Consider the following 26,794-nt stretch of genomic DNA (forward strand, 5'->3'; position numbering starts at 1 on the left):
ATGCATGGAACAGACACTTTGGTATATAGCTTTTATTTAACCATCTGGATGACACTGAGAACTTCCATGTCTTCTGAACTGATCTGGGTTGTTGTGTCTAAATACAAATATTGGCCAGGTTATATCCATCACATTATTTAAAAATTTGGCACGTGGAAGGCAAATTATTCACCAAATGATTTAGTCACCAAACCATTATTGCATACCTAACACATCACAATAGAAAATATATAACATTTTGTATAATATAGAATTATAATACATAAATGTTTTGAATAATTTTTATAAAATATGTACAATGAATTATTAATAAATAATACACAAAAGAAGTGTATATATATACATATATATATATATATATGTACCAATAAATGGCAGTGTTTAGAAAGTTCTTCTTAGAAGGCAAGGGAGAAAAAGTATAACTAATTTGAGTTTGGAAGAATAGGTAGAATTTAAATAGCAAAATCCGAAGAATGGGAGTATTAAAAAAATAGAGTGTCTGATACAAATAAGTTAACAGAGTTGGCAAATTAGTCCATTTACAAAATTTCATTTGTATAAAACTTCATTTACTAAAAACTTTAATCCTGCTCATTTTAAAAAGAAGACTTCCATACTGCTCATTCGGTACATATATCCATTTGTGACACATCATATATTAATGGACTAGAATATTATTTAATTGTTAATAGATGCTTTTGGCATTTATCTTGTGACTCTTCTAAATTTAAAATACTTGAGTTTTCATTGAAGTTTTAGTAACATTTAGTTCAGTTTTTATGCTCACTAGATATTAGATTCTGTAAATCAAAAGACCAGCAGCTGTTGGAAATGCCAAGATACCACAGACTGACAATAAAGCACCAATTTATAAATAAATAATAAATAAATAAATAAATTTTATTTGTTTGTAGGAGTTTGTGACATGGCACTATAATTAACAACTACAAGATAAAACATTTTCAATAAATCACCTTGTAAAATTAAAACCTATAATTGAGCATGATGGTTTGAGAATCCTGCCAATTTTGGAGGAACAAAGAACATTAAATAAAATGTTAAAATAATATTCATACACCATTTTGAAAGTGAATGCAAGGATGATCACAGTGGCAAAAAAGATCTTAGCAGTCAGTATTTCAGATGTATACAAACCATCTGAAGAACTTATACCATGGTTTTGAATTTATAGTTAGGAAATGTGACCTTGTAACAGTAAAATATACAAGAAATTAAAAGTGGATCAAATTCTCAAATTCTTGTTTTTTAATCCAAAGTTTCTGCTGTCTTTACAGAAAAAGTAACAAAATCTATATATGAAAATGTCACAATGAAACAAACCTTCCTTGTATAAATTACATATGCTAATAAATTTTTTTAAAAAGTGAGAATACAGGAAATTAGGATATCATAAAATAGCATTCAAACTAAATTTTTTTACTTCAAAGTTTTAGCCAGAAAATTTATAAAGATAGATACAATTAGCTTGTAACACAATAATCCAGATCTTATATAAATAAAAGGAATACAAATATATTTCTGAAATACATTTTTTTTGGGGGGTCCAGTTGCGGGGGCCTGAACTCTGGGCCTGGGCGCTGTCCCTCAGCTCTTCAGCTCAAGGCTAGCGCTCTACCACTTGAGCCACAGCGCCACTTCTGGCTTTTTTCTTTTTTCTTATGTGGTGCTAGGGAATCGAACCCAGGGCTTCAGGCACGCAAGGCAAGCGCTCTACCACTGAGCCACCTTCCCAGCCCCTGAAATACATTTTTAAAGTTCTCAGGTACTGCACAGGGTCTAGTTTTATAGTATCAGTGGCACACCTTATGGGCTAGTGAGAATTGGGTAGTTCTGACATAGGAACTTCTTCTCTTTGGCAAATTAGGGATTAACGTTCTAGTAAACTCTCATAGAAACATCTCATCAAAAGCATTCCAACTACTTTGTTAATATGTGATTATTCATGTTGAGCAATTAAAATGATTTCTTTTTGTAAATACTAAAAATTAGACATACAAGCTGGAGCTCAAGCCTGGGATTCATACAGGCTAGGCAGGCAGTCTAACACTGGGCTATGGTCTCAGTCCTCACAAACTCCATTACAAACCCCAAATAAATTTAATAGTAGGGTACTTCTTAAGTTTCTCCTCACAGCTAGTACAGCTACAATGAATAAATACATTTAAGTGACCACAGAACAAACAGAAAAAAGGAGATACTATACAACAAAACATCCTAACTCTGGAGTATCATACATATATAGTTATTAAATTATATAGGATAACAGTTTTGCAGTTATGTAACAGACTTTGCTAAGATGTTCCAAGTACAACGATAAATACAGTTATGAATAAATGGAGTATATGCTGGAACAGTGATAAAAATCAAAGCAGATAAATGACTGACCTCTTGATTTCTTTTTTTTTTTTTGTCGGTCGTGGGGCTTGAACTCTGGGCCTGGGCGCTGTCCCTCAGCTCTTCAGCTCAAGACAAGCGCTCTACCACTTGAGCTACAGCGCCACTTCTGGTTTTCTGGTGGTTTATTGGAGATAGGAGTCTCACGGTCTCTCCTGCCCGGGCTGGCTTTGAACCGTGATCCTCAGATCTCAGCCTCCTAAGTAGCTAGGATTACAGGCGTGAGCTACCGGCGCCTGGCCTGACCTATTGATTTCTAAAAGCCAGTTAAAAACTATCTAAGAAAAATCATGCACAGGGGCTGGGAAGGTGGCTCAGTGGTAGAGTGCTTGCCTTGCATGCATGAGGCCCTGGGTTCGATTCCTCAGCACCACATAAGAAAAAAGGTGGAAGTGGCGCTGTGGCTCAAGTGGTAGAGCACTAGCCTTGAGCTGAAGAGTTGAGGGATAGCACCCAGAATTCAGGCCCCATGACTGGACCCCCCCCCAAAAAAAAAAGAAAAAAAGAAAAATCATGTACAAAAGTGAAACTTACAACTTAGTAACTGTTATATTGGATTACTGGACTACTGGACTTGTGAATTTGTGGAAGGAAACGGATGACAATAACATAGAAAAAATGATGAACGTTAGCTTACTAGGGTACTCTTGGTAAGATACAACATGAAACACAAAATGATGCTTCTTACAAATTGTTTTAATCTTCGTATTTTAGAAATATATTCACATTCTAAGAATAAGACAGATCAATCATGATTGATGAAGAATATAAACAAGCAAAAAGTCCTTTGTATAAAAAGTCAAATATGCAGCAGTAAAACTGTCTGTAAGTTACACTATATTCTTTCTCTATTTGTGGGAAGCACCTACGCGGTTTACTTTCATGACAGCAAAGGAAATTAATCAATGACTATAGTCACTTTTAGAGCCTAAGGAAAAAGTACTAAGTAAAGGGGATACCAGTCTTATAACTCTAACATTCTTATAAAAGCAAGAGAGAAACATATGTTTTGACTGACACCTAATCATTTGAAAACAGAGGGCGGCTCTAATGATCAAGAGACAGAAAATATCATTTCATTTTAAAGTAAAAGACTCAGAAGAATCAATTTGGCCTCTGTTACTAACTTTGTTTTTATAGGAAGCAGCTCTAAAGTTTCATGGAGACCCAAGACCTCTCAAACAAACTAACAGTTTAAAATATTTATCTGGGATTTCCAAGCTACAGCTACATGTGATGAAAGAAAAGGGGCTATTACCCATTACGTATAAAACTGCAGAGACTCACGTTTTATTTAGTCCATGAACTTCATGGAAATAAACAAAAAAAGGAATAAACTAAAAACATATTAGACAAGTTGCTATAAGAACTAAACAGTATGATATTTTCATGGTCACATAAATGTTATCAATAGGGTACAGAACTTTTAAGACAAACTATGATTTTTGTTTACTTTAAGAGGTTAATAAAAACAAATTTTAGAAGTGTAATACAACTTAAAAATTCATTCTGAAATTTTCTATGCATTAAAACAATAAAGTTGAACATGAGGTAACTGACACTTTTGATTTTGGAAATGGAATTGATTCATATTGACACATAGCTATCAATCTCCAAGGAAAGAAACTTGATTCTAAGAATATTCTGATTCCTATAAACAAAAAAAAAATCACATCACTATGTTTTACATCATTTTACTTCATGAATACTGGATATCTGAGAACAGCTGCTTGCTATTACTGAACTTGGAAATTCTCGTCGGTTGAAATTAATGATCTTTTCCATCTGGTTTGAAACACAAAGCAGCATTTCATAACTGCTGTAACGTTCAGTTAGGAAGAAATCTATTCAATATTCAAAATGTAGCACCAATTTTCTAAAGTTTGAGAATATATATAAAATATGAAAGGGATACAGAGTATGCTGAGGAAGTCTGTGCAATATAAATTCATGAAAATGTGAATAGACAAATAGTATTAGTGATTAGATATGATGCTAATTAGTAGTGGTTAAATGTGATGATAAACTATATTATCAGCCATTTATTAATCACACACAAATTCTGATAAAATGAGAAAAACATGAATTGAGAACAAAGTAAACATATAGTAAGACTACAGAGTAGGAAAAAAAAGATGAGCCATTAATTTGGATATTATGTGTGTATGTATGTATTTATTTGTGCTGGTGATTGAAATTGGAGTCGTTTGGGTATTGTCATGAGCAATACCCCAGCCATAACACTTTTTATTTCCAAATTCTCACAGAGTTTCAAAAAATTACCTTCCTTTCTCTTCTCAACTAAATGACTTCACTGCTGTAATAGTAACACTGGTAGCAGCGGAGATCACTAAAAAAGTCAGAATGTGCAAAATCTTACCTATCTACCATTCCTGGAGAAAGGCAGTACAGCATAATCAACAAAGTAATAGTATATGATGAAAAGTTTGGACAAATACTAATTTTTGCCTTGAAAACCACTAAAGTTTATAAAGGGGGAGAGACATTGCTCCGAAGTACCTAAAGTGTCCTACTAGTCACTAAGTAAAATTTAGTAGTTTGCTATTAAAGCAAAATATACCAAAATTAAACTGTGAAGTACCTAAGAATATAAAATATAAATTAATGAATTATATATTTATTAATAAGAATGGAGAAAAATTAGTATTTTATTTTGGACAGCAGTCAGAAAAATTAGTATTTTATTTTTGACAGCAGTCAGAAATCTTGGTAGCATTCATTTAGAATCTATGTTCTAGAGAGTCATAAACTTCTAAGAACCACTAATTTGACTAGCTACCCATTTTTTTAAAATGGTGATTATATCAAAGACATACTTGAAAAGATAACAAGTTACTAGATTTTCTTGGTGTATATGGATGTTACATAGCAGATCAGTCATCAAAAAAAGTGCTTACACGTTTTTGAAATGTGCAAGGCTGGCATAGCTAAATGCTGATTTGTAGCACACAAATTGTTTCTTTTGGCCTTGGCGCTGCCTTACCTGAGTTGTAGAAGAGGTCGGGTCTTTCCAGAATATCTCCTTCATGGATGTACGGCTCAATTCGGTCATCACCGTACAAGTACTGCTCACTCTCGTCCATCTGGCGGCTCTCGACCATCTCCAGCCACTGAGAATTATGCCAGCGAAACTTTTCGCTCTGAATTTTCTTTGCCCATTCTTCATCATATTCCTATTAAGGAAAAAAACGTCAACTGTTATTGTCTAAATTCACTCCCATGGTGTTAGGTAGAGATATTTTTATTTCATGAGAGAAGATTTTGAGAGCTTTCATTTGGGTCAGAGGAGACATAAAAATATACCTATTTAGAATAATTTCATATAAAAATCAATAGAAAAAAAGAAATTCATATTAACTAAGTCTCCCGGGATTATCAATTACTAATGCAATGCCAAACACTGGAAAAGTTAAATTGCATAAATTCTTATTTGAATATTACCTAAATATTGAATTGATGTAAACAACTTAGAAAATTTAGGTAAACAGATGACAGCTCAGCTTCTAAAGGGTTCTTGTGGGTATAACTATCTGTAGCACTAGTGGCAGGCGGTTAGCATCACCTCTTTTAATATATATACACCTATATATATTTGTTTAGTAATAATTGTTGGGGAAGAAGTACTATTAAAGTACTGTTTATAACTGATGAAATTGGCTTATATCAGAAAATAGCAAAATTAAATTGTAATTTCTTCCATCCCCAAAATGCTATTATCTTATTTATGTTTATCTCTTTAAATGTCTATTTCTTGCTGAACAGTAAAGTCCTCAGAAGACTATGTCCTACTTACTGACCTATCCCTGGAACACCTGTCACAGAGAAAGTTCTGGATGCATGTTTTGAGTGACAAATGGGCAAATCATTCTTACGGTGATGTCTGCAGCAGAACCCTCTCTTGTTTTATAGATTATAGTTATTTCTTCTTTGTCCTTTTTTAAAAATTAATATTTTTGGCTAGGCTCTTGTGACCTATGCCTATAATCCTAGCCACTTTGGAGGTTGAGATGTGAAGACTAAAGTTCAAAGCCAGCCTGGTAATGAAATTCCATAAGTATCTTATCTTCAATTAGCTAGCAAAAAAATGAGGGTGAGCACCAGCCTTGGGCAGAAAATGCTAAAGGCCAGTGCACAGCTCTGAATTCAAGCCCTAGTATAAGCACACGTGCATGCGCATGCGCGCGCGCGCACACACACACACATTTCAAATGATACATGAAAACAATAAAAGCTGTACACATTTATGGAATACCATGTGGTATTTTGTTACATGTATATTCTATGCATTATGTATATATCTGACAGTCCTGGGGCTTGAACTCAGGACCGGGGCACTGTCCCCGAGCTTCTTTTGCTCAAGGCTAGCAGCGTACCACCTGATCCACAGCTCTACTTCCAGCTTTTTCCTGTATGTGGTACTAGGAATGGAACCTAGAGCTTTCCATACGCTAGGCAAACACTCTACCACTAAGCCACATCCCCAGCCTCATATGATGTGACTCTTGAAGGTCACACATATCTCCTCAAGCACTTATCATTTGTGGTAAGAACATTAATCTCCTAGTATTTTACAATGTACAGTGAACTATGTTGATCCAACCCCCTACTGTGCAACAGCACACCAGAACTTCTTAATCCTCTCTTCCTGCAGCTTAAGTTCCTACTGATCACACCTTCCTCCATCGCTCCAGCCTGCCCACTCTGCAGCCTCTGCTTTTGACCACTCCATGCTCAACTTCTTTAAGACCACACTTATCTCATCTCATACAGCAGTTATATTTCTATGTCTAGAGCATTTCACGCAATGATACCTCAATGATACCTTGTTTCGTGCATACTGGTGTAAATGGCAGGATTTTATGCTTGCTTAATACTGCATACTATATATGTACTTTATTTTCTGTACCCACTCATTAGCTGGAGGAGAACTAGGCTAGTTCCATTTTAAACTAGTGTGAACAGTGCTTCGTTACACATAGACTTATATCTTGTTGGGAGATTACATGATTTTTTTTGTCAGCTTGAACTCAAGACCTGGGTGCTGTCCCTGAGCTTTGGCTTAAGGCTAGCAATCTACCACCTTGATCTACAGCACCACTTCTGCTTTTCTGAAAGTTAATTGGAGATAAGAGTCTCACCGTCTTTCTTGCTCAGACTGGCTTTGAACTGTAATCCTCAGATCTCACCATCTTGAACAGCTAGGATTACAGGTATGAGCCACTGGCACCAAGCGATTTTTTTTTTTAAAATTTAGGCTACTTCTAACTAGTACATTAACTTAACATTGAAGAGTAAAGATGGTAGTGTAGATGGTAGTGTAGAAGAGTAAAAATGGTAGTGTGCTTCACAACAGCAGGGTCAAGCTCATCATGATGAATAAGAGGTGGACAAAAATGCATTTGGTCAAATGCTGAACAATTTTCAGCTGAAGCTAATGTAAAAGGTTATCACCACAGAATTGATTTCTGCCATAGAAAAATGAGTCTAGTATTGTGTGTGTGTGTGTGTGTGTGTGTCCATCCACATGCATGCACTCCTGCTGCTCCTGGAGATTGAACTCAGGGCCTGAGAGTTACCTCTAAGCTTTTTTTTGTCTAAGGCTAGCACTCTACCAGTTGAGCCAGAGCTCCGCTTCCAGCTTTTTGGTAGTTAATGGGAACTAAGAGTCTCATAGACTTTCCTGTCTGGGTTGGCTTTGAACCGCGATCCTCAGATCTGTCTGAGTAGCTGGAATCATAGGTGTGAGCCACTGGTGCTGGCAGTCTGAACATTTTAAATGAACGTAGAGTGTCTTCAGATCTGCATGTTACATTCGAACCAAATCTCTCGCCAGCATCAGCTAACATCTAGAGCGTTGCTCATCGCCCCCCTTTTTCTGTGAGGAGGGGAGCCCTGGAATGTGAACTCAGGGTCCTACACATCAGGTAGGCATTCTACAGGAGCTTCTCTACCAGCCACTGTTGCCTTAGTTACTTGTTGAGAGTCTTGTTTGTGCCGAGGCTGACCTGGACTGATGTCACCTCTGTGTCCCTAGAGAAGCACATTCCCTGGAATGGCAGATGAGTACCAAGCATCTAACCCTTAGGGGAGATGGAGATGGAGGCTTCCTGAAAGGGGGTTGTTTTTGCCCAGGCTGGTTCTTAAACCATGATCCCCCTGGTTTTTACCTCCAAAGACACCCATATTGCTCACTTTTTAAAACATACAAAGATTCCCTGGATTTTTTTTTTAAGGCTGCTTCTGCTAATGGCAATTTTGCCATCAGATTATTGAGCTTTCCTTCCTTTTTTTTTTTTTGCCAGCCCTGGGGCTTGAACTCAGGGATTGGGCACTGTCCGTGAGCTTCTTTTTGCTCAAGGCTAACACTCTACTACTTAAGCCACAGCACCACTTCCAGCTATTTCTGTGTGTGTGGTACTGAGGAATAGAACTCAGGGCTCCATGCGTGCTAGGCCAGGAGTCTGGCACTAAGCCACATTTCAGCCCAGCTTTCCTTCTTCTTAATAGTTGCCAACAGTTCTATCAGTTGTCAATCTATATTCTACTATAATTACTCAAATGGTATGCAATGAAGAGCCATCATAGACATTAATCATATTTTTGTTTAAATACTATTATTTAACTGGTAGAATATCAGTATTTAAATCTCTGTAGATTTGAATCCCCAGATACAATGCAAACCTGTATTTAAGACTGACTTCTTATTACTAAACCTTTATGAATAAATGTAATGTGTCTATAAAAAAGACTGTTCAGATATAAAAATGAGTCCAGATGCCACTTTGTTCATATTACTGATGTAATTAGTGATTAAATGTGATAGCAATTTATATAATCATCCAACCAATCATCAGACACAAATTTTTCTTATAAAATAAGATATGCAAAAATCACTTAGAAAACTTATATTGAGAACACTTACTAAATATTAGCCATTTCCATTAATTCATTCAAGTGACAGTTCTCTGGAAAAGATATAATTATGCCTATTTTACAAATGAGAAAATGAGGCCCCAATCACTTGGCCCAGGTTACACAGCTGGGCTATTATACCAGTGCAAATCTTGATTCAGCAGTGTGGAAGAAGCACTTAAACAGGAGAAAACACCTTGGCCAAAGCCACTAGAAAACAGATTCTACACTGAATGACAATATGGTCTAAGTGACCTTCAAAGTCAACTTTCATCCCCAAGATTTTGTGAATGGGTTGGACTGTTGACAAAGCAGTAGTAGGAAGGGTAGAAGTAACTTCTGGTTTCATATATTGTATAACAAATTATATTCCCAAGACTTATTTCTCTGGTCACACCTGGGAAAAGAGAGTTGAAAAATATTGCAGAGATGTTCATACTGGCTACAGATTCTGGTAGTTTGTTTTTCCAAAATTACCAGTGATACTTAATTATGTGGTTACATACACTGTAATCAATTTATAAGTAATTTAGCATAAATGTTAAATATAACCCTGAACTATTTTAAAATTTCACAAATAGTATACTTTTTGGTTCCATGTGTATGTGCTCAGCTAAATTTGCAAAAAGCAAAGAGAGACTGCCATGTTAGGGGTGGCCAGATAATTTATAAAGGTCTGATTACATATCCTTACTGTAGGAAAAAAGAATGAACTTACTACAGCCATTGAGTAAAAAAATGTAATGCGTAAAGCAAAAGTAAAAATAGTATTTTGGAAGAAATTGTCCACAGTAACTGGATATTTTGTCTAAAATATGAGTTAGTTACAGGTCATCCTAATTGTAAGAATATGGCTTACAGTATTAGAAATTCTATTAAACCCACTTGAAATGCTGAAAGTAATTTTTTTCTTTTAAGCATAGTAGCTTGTTTCCTTTGGCAAGAGACATAAAAATAACTTTTTATTAGGATAGAAACATTTAAATCTGGCTGAACTATCTTAATGAAGATGTTTTCAAGGGATATTATATGATGATTGTTTCATTAAAATTTGTAATTCAAGTATATGGGTTGCTAGTGGAAAAACAAGACAAGTTCCAAAGGCATATGAAACATACCTTTTCTAATCTAGTAAGATGAAAATGCTTCTGATAATTCATGTGAAATAGTACAGATGTAGGTTAAAAAATAAAAACCACACATCTATAATATGTATTTACCCTAATAACTTTTTTTTTTTTGGTGAGTCTTGGAGCTTGAACTCTGGGCCTGGGTGTTGACCCTGCGCTCTTCAGCTCAAGGCAAGTACTCTACCACTTGAGCCACAGTGCTACTTCTGATTTTCTGGTGGTTAATTGGAGATAAGAGTCTCATGGACTTTCCTGCCCAGGCTGGCCTTGAACTGTGATCCTCAGATGGACTCAGCCTTCTGAGTAGCTAGGATTATAGGTGTGAGCCACCAGTGCCTGGCTCCTAATAATTTTCTTTATGAAGAAAAAAATTCCTGTCTACTATACAGTTATCATATTAGACATCTATAGACCAGTGTATTTATAGATATTGATATATATCATATATATCACATATAAATCATATATATAATCTCACACATATCTCACATATATGTGATGTTATATATGTATACATAATGTTTTTCTCTCTCACACACATACATATCACCTCTCCTTTAGGAACTTCATATATTTACTTAAGGCACTTTCTACAAACATACTGAATTAGGAGTCAAGAGATCTGGTTTCTACTTCCAGTTCTGCTACAAACTTAAGTAGTAACTTACTATACAAGTATTTTACTCTCTTGGCTTCAGATTCGTTATTTGCAAAATGAAAGAAATCTAGAACTTGTTCAAGATCTAATAGTCTATAAGTAAAAACCTATGATTAATACTATTGCTTTATAAAGATGTTAAAAACAACGATCCCAATTAAACTGAATAATATTGTAGCGTAGGAGTTTCTCAAGTGATATATCAACTCAAAATGGAGTATTTTGTACTTATAATGCACTATGTGATTCTTTTGTTTCTTTTGTATGTTCTTTCCCCACGGTATAACCCATTTCCACTATACTTGATTCAGGTGTTCTGCATTTTGTATAATTTGGGGAGGGGAAGAGATATAGCAAACTGCTGAGACAGGGACACAGGCTGACCCACCGTCACAATGAGACGCACAAGACACTGTGTTGAACACGAGCTTTACAAGCTGGGGGTGGTGGTGGGAGGAGGTGGGGAGGGAAGGGATGGAAGGGGAAAAACAAAGGAGGAGGTAACAATGCTTGACAGGAAATGGACTGTACTCATGTAACTGTAACCCCTCTGTACAGTGTTTTTACAATTTTTTATATGTGTGTGTGTGTGTATATATATATATATATATATATAGACAAAATGAGTATCTTGTATCAAAAGTTTTTTTGTTTTTTAGCCCAGGTGCAATGTCTGTTGCCTTTAATCCCAGCTTCTTGGGAGGTGAAGATAGGGAAGAGTGGTTTGAGGGCAGCACAAGCAAAAAGTTTACGAGATTACAGTTTCAACAAGAAAAGCTGGAAAGAAAGGCCAACAGAGAAGGATTGACGGCCAGCTGGCTTGGGAATAAATGTGAGACCTTTTTAAAAACTAAAGTGAAAGGGTCCTGATAGTATGGCTCAAATGGTAGAGGATCTGCTTAGTAATACACGGCCCTAAGTGAAACTGCCCCATATTGCCAAACATATTTTAAGGAAATAAATTCACCATGTATTAAATAAGATTAATTCAACACCTTTTCAAAATCTTTAATCCCCTCTTAAATATGCATTCCCCACTTCAGATCAGGAAGCGTCTATGAGAATTCAGGTATTCCCAGTTCAATCACAGCTTGAGATGTCATCAAAATCTCTGTTACACCTTTATCCTGTCTGGAGAGACTTTAGGGATACAGTCATTTTTTTTCTTCACTTTTGAAATCCCTTTCCCCCCATCAGGCTGTCTTTAAGTCCTGTATTTAAAGGAAAACATGCTTTGGCTCTTATTTTCTTTTTTTCTCAGCTCCTGACATTATGATCTTAAGTACTTAGTTTCTATACATTCTAAAATGTCACGAGAGACTTATGGTTTGATTTTACATGGAATGTGCCATCCTTTTTGAAGTCCTACATCGTTCTGTTTACTACTTAACCACTGCAACATTATGAAGCCTTAACCAGCTTATTATCAGCGTCTGTTCACTATCAGGAAAGCTCTTTTGTCGCTGGCTTCCGTCACACCTTGTATCTGATTAACACACTATAGGATAACACAGAGCTACACAGGTCTGTTTTGTGTTTCCAAGTAACTGATGGGAAACAGATTTTCCTTTCTCCTTTAATGTGGCAGCCCCCTAATTGAGACTGTAATATGGTTTATTTAATACAATTTTTGTACTAAATTAAAGCAGGTCTACAGTAATTTAGTTGCTCATTGAGATTTAAGGCAACAGCTGCTAAAAAATGCTTCTTATGCCTTAGAAAATATTTTCCCAATGGTATGTGTATATACACACATTATTGTATAATTAAACACATATAATAAAATTGTTGACTTTAATGCATATATTATCTATTTCTTAACAGACTTATTCCAAGTATCGACCTTTGGTCCTTACTGGGTATTTTGTAAAGCAGGCTTTCAGGAACAATTACCTCCTCACTCAGCTTGTGCTTATAGCAGGGAAAGCTAACCTGTGAAATATCATGTCACAAGTCAGAAAACAGAGTAAAAAATGTAAATAAATAAAAGATATTCAAGTTAAAATTCATGATTTTTCTCTATTATGCTTGGGTCTTTTAAGTTCAGTTGTAGTCAATTAAACAATAAAGTAAGATGAATAATGACCAGGCAATTAATATACATACACATCCATGTATACGTACATTTTTGTGTATACTTAAAATTCTAACAAGCTGGAAAAATACCCTGTTTTTGCCTCTGTTTATGGAATATAAAAATGAACTACAAAAGAGGATCAACCAAACTTTTCTCATTAAATTCAATTTAATTTTATAGAATCAAGTGAACCCCAGAAAAAAAGAAAAAACTCAGAAAAAAAATCCAAACTTACACTGTGAAATTTTGAATTACAAAGGCTGAAAAAAATCCAACCAACCACCACCACCACCACCAACAAAAACAACCCAAGAATCAGCTATACCCTGGAAAGAGGACTGAAGAAGTTACTGTCAACAGCTTGAAAAATCCCTGTTCCTGTCAATTAAAAGTGACTACCATCTACCAATTTTATTTATCCATTCCCTGCAATTACAAAGGCATCTCTTGAGTTCTCTGCCTAACTCAATAAAGCCTTTACTATATTTTCTTTTCACTGTATCATGAGATACCTTTTAAGATGTTCTCCCTTACTGAAAAGACTACTAATAAATCCATGTTTCTGTCTGGTGCAGGCTTTTCTGGATACCTTTGTGGGGATTCTAACATAAATAAAGAGGCTATTTAAACCTGTGCTGATTTATCTCATTTTAATACGCCAGTCTTACTAAATATAATTGTCTGGCTTTAAATGGAGATATTAGTTATTTTTCCAAGTTTAAAATAATAGATGTTGAGTTATTAAAATATATAATCCATTCATGATCATAATTAAGAGTTATTGAAAAGAAAGATACTATTTCAAAATCTCAGTAATACAATCTATGTTAGTACAAAATCTACAGCCAAGTCTGTTGCTGGCTAGAAAGACATGAAACATCAATTTTTTTTTTTTACCAGAAAAACTAGTTAAATCTCTTTTCTCATAAACACTGTCATAGGACAGCACATCTGCTGATAGGTTCAAATAGGACACTTTCTGAAAGAGTAGCTCATGTGTTTAGGTAACAGTCCTGGAGTTCTCCAAGTTTAGACTAAACTTTGATATTCAAGAAACTTGAGGTTGCTGAGCTTTGTGTTCTTAATATCTATCTTAGTGTTGGAGACATAGTATATATTGAGTAATCACGTTTTAGGTATTTGACATTTTAGGTAAATGTGGGAGCTTTTGAGGTTCTTAAACACAACACAAATTTGAGAATATGTTGAAGAAAAGTCTATCAATTTTAGAAGCTCCTTAGATCAGATGTGTAGGTTCTGCTCTTTCTTTGAAGATTCCCAATGCTTGGAAGATAAAGGCAGGGTCAACTGCCCTGTAATCTTGGTAGGTTAAGTTGCTGGGCTTCTTTCTCTTGGCCTTCCTGCTTTCCTCTGTAACTGCCATTCCCTTCCTCTCAAAACTGTAAGTAACCTAGACAAACACTAACAACTTACTGATGAGTCTAGAAAGACTTCAGCATCATGTAATACAGGTAATGTAATCCTCCTCAGCGCACAAAGTACTACCACCGCCCAGGTTTCAAGTTATCAATTCAACCCTTGGGACCAATTATTTAATCAAATCATCACTACTGCAATATATGCATAATTTTAGAGACAAGCCTTTACTTGCACAAATAAGGCTTGCACAAATAAGTGACAGAAATGTTTGTAACCTTAAATACAAATAGGTCCACTCCGGATTTTGAGCTTTTAAAAATAGCTCCAATCCCTGTATTTCAGATTTCTTCTTCTTATACAATATAGTCAAAGTTGAGAATATTGACAAGCCACAATCTAGCAGTGAGAAGAATCCAGAGACATCATCCACTCCTACCCTAAACAGGGTCACTAGTGCTTACTACACACAGGTCTTTGTAGTCTCCTTTGATAAGTATTTTTCAGTGTTTCAGCACCTTTGTTATATTTAATTAAATTATGCTAATTTCCTCTTGCTTTATTCTTGAAAAAGAGTCAAGATAACTATCAGGATGAGTTGTGATAAAGCAGGCTCAGACACTCTGGTGTAACTATGGGTAGCTATTTCCCCAGTGAAACTAGGAGATGTTTGTATGTAATACAGTAAGATGGCTTATTTCTCAAACTTCTCAGCAAGCTAACAATGCAGCTTTTGGTCTGAGACTAATTTATAAACTTAGACCAAAACCCAGGCTAAACAGAAATTTAGAATATGGATAATTACCAAATAAGGCATTTTAACAATAGCAAAGGTAGCTTCCTATTTACTAGGTAAATGACATGATCAATTCCTTTTAGTTTTGTCTGAATTAGTTTAGTGCCCTGACATGAAGTTTACCAATGCCAAATTTAGCCATTTTCTGGAACAATTTCAAATGTAAACTATAAACAGTATATGTATGGTCAAAATATATCCTCCAAATAATGTTCCACCGTTTAACTTCAAATAGTGAACAGATTATCTTCCCATGCCACTTCAAAAAATCAAGAAGAAAATAAAAACAACAACAATAATCAACAAAAATAAAAGTTGGTTGTCCCAAGGAAGGAAAATGTTGGCCCAGGTAGTTAGTCTACATACAAAGTCCTCACCTATGTTTCAGGGTTAGTCTAGCTTAAACAGAAATAAATTGAATGACCATCATGTGGTAAATACATCATATATATTTTCTTTAATCCTTGTAATAGGTCTCTGAACTTTGGAAGTCTTATTATATATAAATGTAGTCTTCAAAAAGTTGAGTTGCCTGAAATTATTTAGCAGGTAAAGGAGAAAAGTAGTTAGCTGTATCCTGATATGATTAGCTTGCCAATTCAAGAAGGATAAAGATTCAATTTATGGCCAGAACCGAAACCCAACTATGAAGAGCAGAAAAATGTTTTAGGATCAATAATTTCATATTAAAGATGAGCCAGTGTCTTGAACCTTGTAGTAACGGAATAGCACAAGGGCTATTCTTTCAGTGGAATGTGAGATGTTTCCACAGTGTGGTGCCCTTCTATTAGCTCTACTAGATTTCTAAGAAATTCAGCCATGAATATGAGCCAGGTGAACAGCATAGCCAGACATCCAAATTACCCACATGTGGATACTTTTAATAAGTCTCGTTTTCTCATAGTAAGTTTTTCGGAATAAAGTTTTCCACAGTGTGAAATGATCCATTATTCCATGGCATTATATCAAACACTTACTCCAGTATTTATGGAGATTTATAGAGAGATTAGGTGAACTAAATTGCTCAATTTACTTGTTCCAATTTTTTTTTAAATACTAACTCAAAAGTGATCACACAGAATCTTAGGGACCTACGCAATCAGAGCTAGTTGTTATATTACCAATTTAATTTTGCTGATTCTTCTTTGACGTCCTCACATTAACAAGCTCTTTATGATAATAAACATAATTTTCTTTGTAGCTCTACATTTATAATGCTGACTAGGAATTCTAAGTACTTTCAAGTAGAGTATGATCCATAAAGCAAGACAAAGACTGAAAAGCTCATTGGATTCAGAAACATGAGCTTATTTTAGTGAGCACCATTTTAGTGCAACAATGAAAGAAGACAGGATTAGCATAGGTTGCAAGGAGGACAGAGGAAGGAAAGAAATCAGACAAAATAGGATTTTTTAAAAACTTCAGTTTTTGGAATCAGAGAGCTAGAACAGTACCTTTTTAGAAAAGAAAGAGGATGTATTGTGGAGTGGTCTCCAGTTTGAGATAAGAAACAAGTCCACAATTTATATGAAATGGGAATCAAAATAGTTTCAGTCATAATATACTTACATTTTATGCCATATATTTTTATGGTTGAACTGAGCCAAGCTTCTGGAGCTAGCTGACATTCTAACCCAGAGATACCTCGAATGTAAACCTGCAGCTATCTTCCGTTTATATTTCCCCACAGAGAGGTGAAAAGTACGCTGAATGGATGTATAACAGACGAACAAGTCTTTTGTCATTGTTTAAAGGAAGATAATCACATGTGTGCACCTTTAACATGTTTGTTATTCTTACATTATGCACTTTATATGTAATGACATGGGGATCTATTAGAAGACAGTACATGGCAATGAAATTATTCTTTTGGAGTATTAAATATTCTGTACTCACAAGCCATGCTACCCTTGCTCTCACAAAATACAATATCTTGGTAGAGCAAAGATCTATTTTGGCTTAGAAATCAAATCTCTTGTTAATTCAGTTCTAGATCTGTACGAAGTATATTGTCAAATCTAAAAGGTAGATGGCAGGCGTCAAATACACCCATTTCTGAAATATGGTACGAGAACCTGACAGGACAGCTCCTGCGAGGAACTGTTCACCTTCGTAATGAAGCCACTAACAGAAATGCCGACTATGAAGTTGTTTCTTGATCATAGTTGTGTAAAAAGCTAAGTTAAACTTTTTCCCCTTAGGTCTGGGACCAGAACCTGCTGCCACCTGCTCACTGCCTAGTGCTCTACAACCGAGCCAAGCCTCCAATCTCTAAGTTAAACTTTTAGAAGTACTGAAGAGGTTATAACTAAGGAGCTAAAAACTGTTGAGCTAAAATTCAGCTTAAAGAAGGAAGCAAGTTGTATATGCTAAAGGTAAAAGAAAACAAGTCTACCTATATACCAAAAATTCTGAAATAGTGGGAAAAAACTTAACAAAATTTGATTCATCTTAAAAATTTAGTTGCCTGATTTTAGCATTGATTTATAATTTTGTCACAAATTGTCATCAAACTTCCTGCTATAGAACAATTTCTCTGAAAACCAAGTGTTTCCAAGATGACAGGTAGCTTGTCCAACTTGGAATATGTACAAGCCCCTTTAGAGTGCCCATCATTAAAAGTCAAAAGTCACAGAACTTATCTTTAAAGAGTAAATTCAGTATCGCAGAATTTCTAAAGCTTTAACCAAAATACAAAGTTGATACTGAAGGAACAGTTCAGAACATTTACCAAATGTTCTATTATACTTTGTGTAAAAAGAATACTTACCGCTATTATATCTAATGTATTGTCACAGACCTTCCTGATTTCATTATTTTTATCATGCATCAGGTCTATGAGATATGCTGGAGCTTCTGAATAAAAATGGTTAAAGATCAAAACTGAACTGTGATTGTGACCCTTCAATTAGAAAATCCCACAAGTCTCTAAATTTAAATGCTAAGCGGAAATTTTACTTCATATTTTAATATAAAATCATTGGTACAAGATGACCAAAAACACTATTTAATTTCAGTAAAATAAAAAGGTAAGCAGAGTAGAGACATCAAAAGAGAAAAATGTAGGTAAGGAGAAAAAAACAACAACAAGTATCGGAAGTATAAGGCCATTGTTTTGAGGACAGGAAAATGATGAAAATCAACAAAGAGGTAGCTGTTGATCTGTGTAGCTAAGGTTACAACTTTCTTCTTTTTACTTTTGTTTTCATGCCAGTACTGGGGGCTTGAACTCTGGGCCTCACATTATTGCTGGGCTTTTTCACTCAAGGCTGGTACTCTATCATTTGATTTACACCTCCACTTCATGGACTTTTCTGCTCAGGTTGGTTTCAAATCTTGATTCTCAGATTTCAGCCTCCTCACTAAGATTATAGATGTAAGCCACTGATACCCCTTGTCCCCCTATCCTAGAATCAGTTTATCTATTATGGTATAAAAGTTCAAGTAAACTTACTTCACATAAAAATGAACAACAGAAAAGAATCACATCCAAACTGAACTAAATGATTATTATAAGAACAAAAAACAAAGGGAGATATGATAAAAATATTTTCACTAGAGAAAGCATTTTTAAAGACAGAGATTTTAAAATAATAAATACATATATGAACAAACATCATGAAGCAGAATTAGAAAATTCAGAGAAATAATTCAGAAAAGAACCTAAAATAAAGATGAAAACATCTTTTCAAATCAACACTAAATGTAAAATAACACAAAATAAATGCAAAAGAAGCCACAGGAAATAGAAAGCAAAAAAAGAAAACTACAAAATCAAACAAATAAAAAGATCAGAAAGGTATAGACATAAAAAGCTAATATAATAGAAACACAAAAGAAGAAAATGTAATTGAACAAAGTGCTAAAAATTACAATTCAAGACCATTTTTCAGATATGGATTAAAATATGACAAAACTCCATATATGCAAAGTATATTTAGAAAAATAACTAAGAACAACTCAAAATGTAGTGAAACAGCTTAATTGTGAAGAAAACAAATATCCTGGCAAAGGCTTTTTTAGGGAAAGGAAACTAACCTGTCATCAGACTTTAGGGAGAGTAATACTAAACAGACTGACTCTAGACTTCTCACTGGTAACAAAATGCGGGCCAGGCCAGCGGAAAACTGCCTAGTGTCAGCTATATTCTGCTAGGCTAGTATTGAAGAGGGCAAATTTGTTATTCCCAGAGATCTACCTTGTCATTTATAAGTAATATTTCTAGGTATAAAATATTTCACTTTGAAAGACAATCAACTCAGAGGAATAGAGGACTACAAGAAAAAGTAACAGACATTGAATGGCAACAGCATGCAGAATGTTCTTTAGATTGCACTATGCTAGGCACAGTGGAAGATATCTCCATTGCAGTTAAGAGAAAATTCCTGAGGTGTTTTGCAGTTATTAAATACTTGACATATGGATGATAGCCAAAGTCATTTGAACAGATGCGCTTTCCCATATAGAGTATAGAAGAGGACTAAGTAGTCCTAGGAACCTCTGAAATTTAAGTTAACAGAGAAGGAAGTTCTGAAAATGTTTAAGCTTCTAGGAATCAAAATTAGACAAGTTGATAAATTGTTCTCATTAAATTTTATCCACATATAGATTGAATATTCTTTATCCAAAATGTTCGCAAACAGAAGTTCCTACTTTCAGATTATTCATTTCAGTTCTGGAGTATTTAGTTTTACATAATGAGTGTTTTGGGGAAGAGACCAAAGTCTAAACATAAACCCATTTCTATATATCTTATATGCACAGATTGAAGGTAATTTCTGTGCACCTGTGTTTTGACTGTAACTGTTTACATGAGGCAGATTTCTACCAAACATTTCAGATTTTGGAGCATTTTAGATTTCTTTTTTTTTTTTTTAAAGATTCTTTTTTTTTTTTTTGGGCCTGAACTCTGGGCCTGGGCACTGTCCCTCAGCTCTTCAGCTCAAGGCTAGCACTCTACCACTTGAGCCACAGCACCACTTCCGGCTTTTTTCTTTTTGCTTATGTGGTGCTGAGGAATTGAACCCAGGGCCTCAGGCATGCAAGGCAAGTGCTCTACCACTGAGCCACCTTCCCAGCCCCAGATTTCTGATTTTCAGACTAGGGATAGTCAACCTGTGCTAACTTAGAATAAACAATTCCAATGGAAAACACCCTGTGAGCTAAACTTATTTCCAAGTTTAATGCTTATATGTATTTCAACATCTGCAGGAAGAAAAAACCCAAGATGTATGTTTCCTTAATGTGCAAAATGTAATTATATAAAAGTTGAAAGGATACGTGTTTCCTTGATTATAACATCTCTTGTGGCTTGGTGGAAAACCATCTGGTAGAAGACATAAATTATCTGGCATACAAATTCATCATCTTCTTGTTGAGCTGAAAGAGGAAAAAGAAACTTCACATGAAAGAATACTATACTCATAGTATATAAGCAAACAGAAAAACATTTTAGGTAAAGACAAAATGAGTAAAACTAAAAGTGAGGAGCAAGGAAAAGGCAATTAATTTAAATTATTTGTAATACCTGGGTGATATATATCATCTGTACCTAATCAATAAACAAATTTCATAATGACATGTTGTCAGAAATTATATTAGATAGGTTCTTGGTAGTTACATAGACAGGTGCTTATTTTGAAATAGGAACAGAAGCATCAAGATTTTGAAAAAAAAAAAGCTTTGTTATCTCTGAGGTTAAACTACACTACTTGAGATAATTCATATCAAGAGATCACATAGCTTGAGGAATTTGGGGACAAATCTGGCTTAGGAACTTAAACTGGGGCTTGAACTCTGAACTCTAAGATCTTGCTTGGCTTTTTTACTCATGTCTGACTCTGCTATTTGAGGCATGTCTCTAGTTCCAACGTTTAGCTGGTTAATTGCAAATAAGAGTCTCTTGGATTTGTCTGCCTGAACTGGATTACATCCTCCTGAGTTGCTAGGCTTACAGAAGTGAGCTACCACAACTGAGCTGAGAAAAACAATTCTTAAAATAGATGACACTTTCTAAATTTTAGGTTTTTGTTAGAAATGACATAATTGGGCTGGGATTTAGCTCAGTGGTAAATGACACAATCAGGCTGGGATATAGCTCAGTGGTAGAACACTTTATGCACAAGGCCCCTGGCTTTGATTTACTAGTACCATGAAAAACAAAGAACAGAAGAAGAGAAGGTTTGAAGGAAGGAGGGAAAGAAAGAGAAAGAACTGGCCCATTATAAAAAGAGATATTTTGTCTTGTTGAATAATACTTAAAAAACTGAACTTTACATACTGGCATAAAGTATTTTAGTTTCTATCTAATTACAGTGATAAAGTTATATAATCAGATCAGCTAATTAATAAATGGTTAATATTACACAAATAATTTAACATAATTTCAGAAATATAAATACTAGCTACAAAATTTGATTTGCTAAGTTTGTCATCAACTCTTGGTCATACAGTTCCATGATATGTTAGAAACACATTTCCTGACTGACACAGTATCTAACTAGTTGTAGAGTATATTGTGGGGTCCTTAAAGTTCAATCTATCCTAAATGAGCTCTTTCACTAACTTCCTAAAACTAACTAGGCTGAAATTTTCACTATTAATTATTCTCTTGATACAATGCTCTCTACTTAACCACAAAGTTTTCTTTCTTAACCTTGAAAAACCAATATATACTTCCTTAAAAGAATATCACATTGTCCATGATATAATAACCTCACACCAGAGAACATCAAAACACTTTAAAACACTAAGCTGGCTTTGTTAACTTTGCTTAATCTACAGCTAAATTCTCTCAAGTCACTGTAGGAAGCAATTCCAGAGCAAAGAATGCTTCAACTTTCACCAGCTCTCCATGAAATCCTTATTCTCATTTATTCTACCATCTTTCCTTCACCCCCCTCAACTCTCTAGTATCTCAGTATCTTACTTAATTACTTCTAATATAAAAACACTCTGTGAGAAGGGTATATTCAAAGTAAACACATATGGATCATTTTAAAAGGAATACTTAAAAAATATGGCAGGGGCTGGCAAGGTGGCTCAGTGGTAGAGTGCCTGCCTCATGCATGAGGCCCTGGGTTCGATTCCTCAGCACCACATAAGCAGAAAAAGCCAGAAGTGGGCGCTGTGGCTCCAGTGATAAAGCACTAGCCTTGAGCTGAAGAGCTGAGGGACAGGGCCCAGGTTCAGAGTTCAGGCCCCACAACCGACAACAAAACAAGAACTACAACAACAACAAAAAACTGGCATTATGTCTATTAAGATATATTGTGTTAAAAGTTTACAATGCAAATTTTAAAAAATCAAGAGACAAAGGTATAAAGTACTTTAAAAAGCATTTCATTCCCCTGTCCATATCTAACTGATCAATAAACACAAACAAGTGCTCAATTTCATTAATCATTTGGGAAAGGCAAATTAAAACTACAATGAGATCACATTAAGAAGACTACAATTAAAGGGACAACAATGCTCAGAGTTGTAGTGATACAGAACAACTGTAACCCTCCTACTTTGATTTCTTGGCTGAAAATTCACCCAGCTACTTTGGTAAACAGATTGGCAGCACTTATTAAAGCCAATCACATACACACTCTTTGGCCTAGGAATTCTACTCTGATGTATGTATCTAATAGAAATGACTACATATGTTTACCAAATAAAAAGTTTAATATACTCTTCAGGAATATTATTAAAAATAGTCTTCCCCTAAAACAAACTCCACAAAACTTAGCCCTACTACCCACGGACAGTACAAAGGAAATGATATATTTTTATAATATAGTACTATACACAGCAATAAAAAATGAATAAACTTCTGTAAATAACATAGATGAGTCCCACAAATATAATGTAGGACAAAATAAGCCAGATTTTACTTATGTCAAGTTAAAACTCAAGCAAAATGAATTTATCTATGATAAGATAATGACCACTTTGGTGGAGGTTGTAATGATTGGGAAAGGAAATAGGTAATTCTGTGATACTGACAATTTTTACTTCCCTATGTGGGTAAAACAATATATTGTATTCTTTAGATGCCTCATATTCACATTTTAAATTTTAATATTACTAGCTGCTTTTAAAGTATAAGATGCTACAGAACTTGGCACTGATATTTCATTTGTGTAAATTCTGTGTGGATTTTGGAGAACAATGTGCCCCGGCTTTGTGTGAGCAATACAAACACAAGGGTATGACTCGAGGCCTATGATGTCTACTGTAGCTACATGCTAGGACAGCTAATTACATGAAAATTAAATTAAAATTGTGGTTCTAGCTGGGCACCGGTGGCTCACACCTGTAATCCTAGCTACTCAGGAGGCTGAGATCTGAGGATCGAGGTTCAAAGCCAGCCCCAGGAAGGAAAGGCCATGAGACTCTTATCTCCAATAAACCACCAGAAAAACGGAAGTGGCGCTGTGGCTCAAGTGGTAGAGCGCTAGCTTTGAGCTGAAGAGCTGAGGGACAGCACCCAGGCCCAGAGTTCAAGCCCCACAACCGACCTCCCCCCCACCAAAATAATAAAATTGTGGTTCTCGGTTCTGACAGTGTTTGATAGCTATGCAGGCTGGATAGCATACAACAATTTCATCAACACAGAAAACCAAATGCAAAGTTGGACAGAAAGAAGAAATGATGCAGTACTATTTGTAGGTAATTGTCTATACAATTATTTCTGAATTACTTTATGCCAATATTCTTAACTTTGCAACCTAAGTCTCTCTCAAATTTCTCTATCCAACCTTAGTTTATTCCTTGCTTCATTTTGTTGCTTTGAGATAGAGTCTTGCTATTTAATCAAATTCACTACAGACTGGTCCGAAAATTACCATCTCCCTGTCTTGCCTCCAAGAAGCTAGAATTACAGGTATGTACCTTCGCATGTGTTTTAATTCATTTTCCTAAATTAACTATATAAGTTTCTATGATTAATATAACAAGGTAATGTAATACTCTTTCATGTTGCAGACTTTGAGATTTAAATTTTAAAATAACATTTTTAGACATTAACATGAAAAACTTTAATTACCATTGAGCAATTCAATCAGTGCAGGGATTATCCCAGATTTAGCTAGCAGTGCAGCACAAGAATCATCCATAGACACAGTTCCAATCATTATCACCACTTCTAAAACAAGGTCATCTTCTGCAGTACCTATGAAAGGCAATTGTAGAAAATTTTCATTAACATGTCCTGATTGACACCTACTTGTATTATCAAAACTTCAATGCATAAGGACAATGAAGCAGTAAAAAATAAGTTCTTGTGAATCTTTGACATAGTTATAAATTTTTTATTTTGCCAAATTTTCCATCTTTGCTGATGACAACTTTGAAAATACTACTGAATGATAACATAGGCAGAAAATAAAGTATTTTGAATATTTCAAAGAGCTGTGTGTGTGTGTGTGAGAGAGAGAGAGAGAAAGAGAGAGAGAGAGAGAGAAAGAGAATCTATCTACTTGAGAAGGAGGTGGTATTTGGTAACTTATAAAGAGACAACTAAAAAAGTTTTAAGAAAAAGGGAAGGGAAACTAATACCAAGAAAATATTTTGTTATGGAAACGAGAATATATAGGTAAGACAGGACAGTAGAACCCTTTTGAGAATGGAATTATGGTAAGAATATACTTTGCTTAAACAACAGTAACCACAGTGTTATTTTAACAGCTTTATCTTTAGAATAATGATGCAAAAGTGAAATGTGAAATACTCAGCACAGACCTGGCTTTAGTTTATCCTTAAGGTATGGAACTAGCTTGTACTCCTTCAGAACCAGTTCCCAGTCTAAATCTGGAATGGTAAGATTTGCCAGAGTTCCCAAACACTCAATCACAAATTCCTCCTCTTCATCACTGGAGATCTGAGCTGCAAGGTCCCCAACATAATCCTGAGGACAGTAGAATTTCAACAGTTAAAATATTATCTCTGAGAAGAGCAAGTGTGGTAAGTTTACCATGGGAAAAAACATAAGTATCAGAAGAAATTCTTAATGTTTAATACTCTGGACTTAGTGTCCTCAGAGAGCCTCCTGGTGATGCCCACCGAATGGAGGGTTTGAGAATAGACAACAAACCCAAACCACCACCTTACAGTGCAGACTGGGATTTCCAAGAGCTAAACTTACAAGGAGGTTTAAAACGGAAGAACCAATTTAGTCATGAATATTTGATTAGAGCTCAGTAATAATTATCTTTCTAAATGTATAAATGTACAATTATCAATGTACAATTTACAAGCATCAGATCCACTTTACTAGAAAACAAAGAAACTATATTTACAATAAACAGCTTTTTGGTCGGTCCGTCATGCTGGGAAATGTTCCTAATCATTTTCATCAGTAATGGGTCCTTGAACTTTAGGGCCCTTTTCATGAGCATCTTCAATCCATTTCCTGAAACAAAAAGCAGAAAATTCCCTAAGAAAATTAACTTTTTTTCTTTTTTTTTTTATTGGTCGGTCGTGGGGCCTGAACTCTGGGCCTGAGTGTTGTCCCTCAGCTCTTCAGCTCAAGGCTAGCACTCTACCACTGAGCACCTTCCCAGCCCTGAAAATTAACTTGTTTAATGATTTTTTTTGTTTTGTTACAAAAATTTCCATCTAGTAAAATATTCAAACCTTAAGTGTCAAATTAGATTTAGATAAATGAGCACACTTGTGCAATCATACTGTACAATAACACACAGGATCTATCTCCCGCTCGCTCCAGAAAGCTCCTTCTGTGCCTGTCCTAGGAAATCCTGTTCTCTAGATACAATCCTTTCTTTTTTCCTCCTCCTCTTCTGCCTTTTCTATTTATTCTACTTAAAATACAGTTTTATTATCTACAAGTTCATAAAAATAGGCCCATACAGTTTATGATCTTTTGAGTTTGGAATATACACCACAAATTTAAAAAATACTTATAATCCAGGAAAAATTATACTTCTAGAAACTTATCCTAAGAATAGAAAACAAAAATTCAGAGAAAGGTAAATATAGTGATTCATGTTCGTATTCCCAACAGTGGCCAAAGGCCCTCTATTCAAGGCCAGTTGGAGGCAAAATTCAGAGAAAGAATAATTAGCACAACATTATTTGTAATACAAAGTGCCAACAAACTACATATAAAAATACTGGAGCCGGGCGCTGATGGCTCACCTCTGTCATACTAGCTACTCAGGAGGCTGAGATCTGAGGATCATGGTTCAGAGCCAGCCTGGGCAGAAAAGTCTGTGAGCCTCTATCTCCAATAAACCAGTAGAAAACCAGAAGTGGCGCTGTGGCTCAAGCAGTAGAGTGCTTGCCCTGAGCTGAAGAGCACAGGGACAGAGCTCAAGCCCAGAGTTCAAGCCCCATGACTGACCAAAAAAACAAAAACAAAACAAACAAAAAAACGGGAAAACGAGCTTTACAATGTTGGT

At 35.2% G+C, this 26,794-nt stretch overlaps 1 protein-coding gene across 1 annotated transcript in view; it reads right to left on the reverse strand.

The window, feature by feature from the left end:
• Kifap3 (kinesin-associated protein 3) overlaps positions 1-26,794 on the reverse strand; it is a 102,897-nt gene that overhangs the window by 31,037 nt on the left and 45,066 nt on the right. The window contains exons 12-17 of the mRNA XM_013015552.1: positions 25,673-25,809; positions 25,116-25,281; positions 24,421-24,546; positions 20,667-20,765; positions 18,157-18,242; positions 5,420-5,609 (exon numbers count right to left, since the gene is read on the reverse strand). Of these exons, the coding sequence (XP_012871006.1) occupies positions 5,420-5,609; positions 18,157-18,242; positions 20,667-20,765; positions 24,421-24,546; positions 25,116-25,281; positions 25,673-25,809 (804 nt within the window). The remainder of the gene's footprint in view (positions 1-5,419; positions 5,610-18,156; positions 18,243-20,666; positions 20,766-24,420; positions 24,547-25,115; positions 25,282-25,672; positions 25,810-26,794) is intronic.

Source organism: Dipodomys ordii, unplaced genomic scaffold, assembly GCF_000151885.1.
Source record: "Dipodomys ordii isolate 6190 unplaced genomic scaffold, Dord_2.0 Scaffold27, whole genome shotgun sequence".
NCBI lineage: Eukaryota > Metazoa > Chordata > Mammalia > Rodentia > Heteromyidae > Dipodomys > Dipodomys ordii.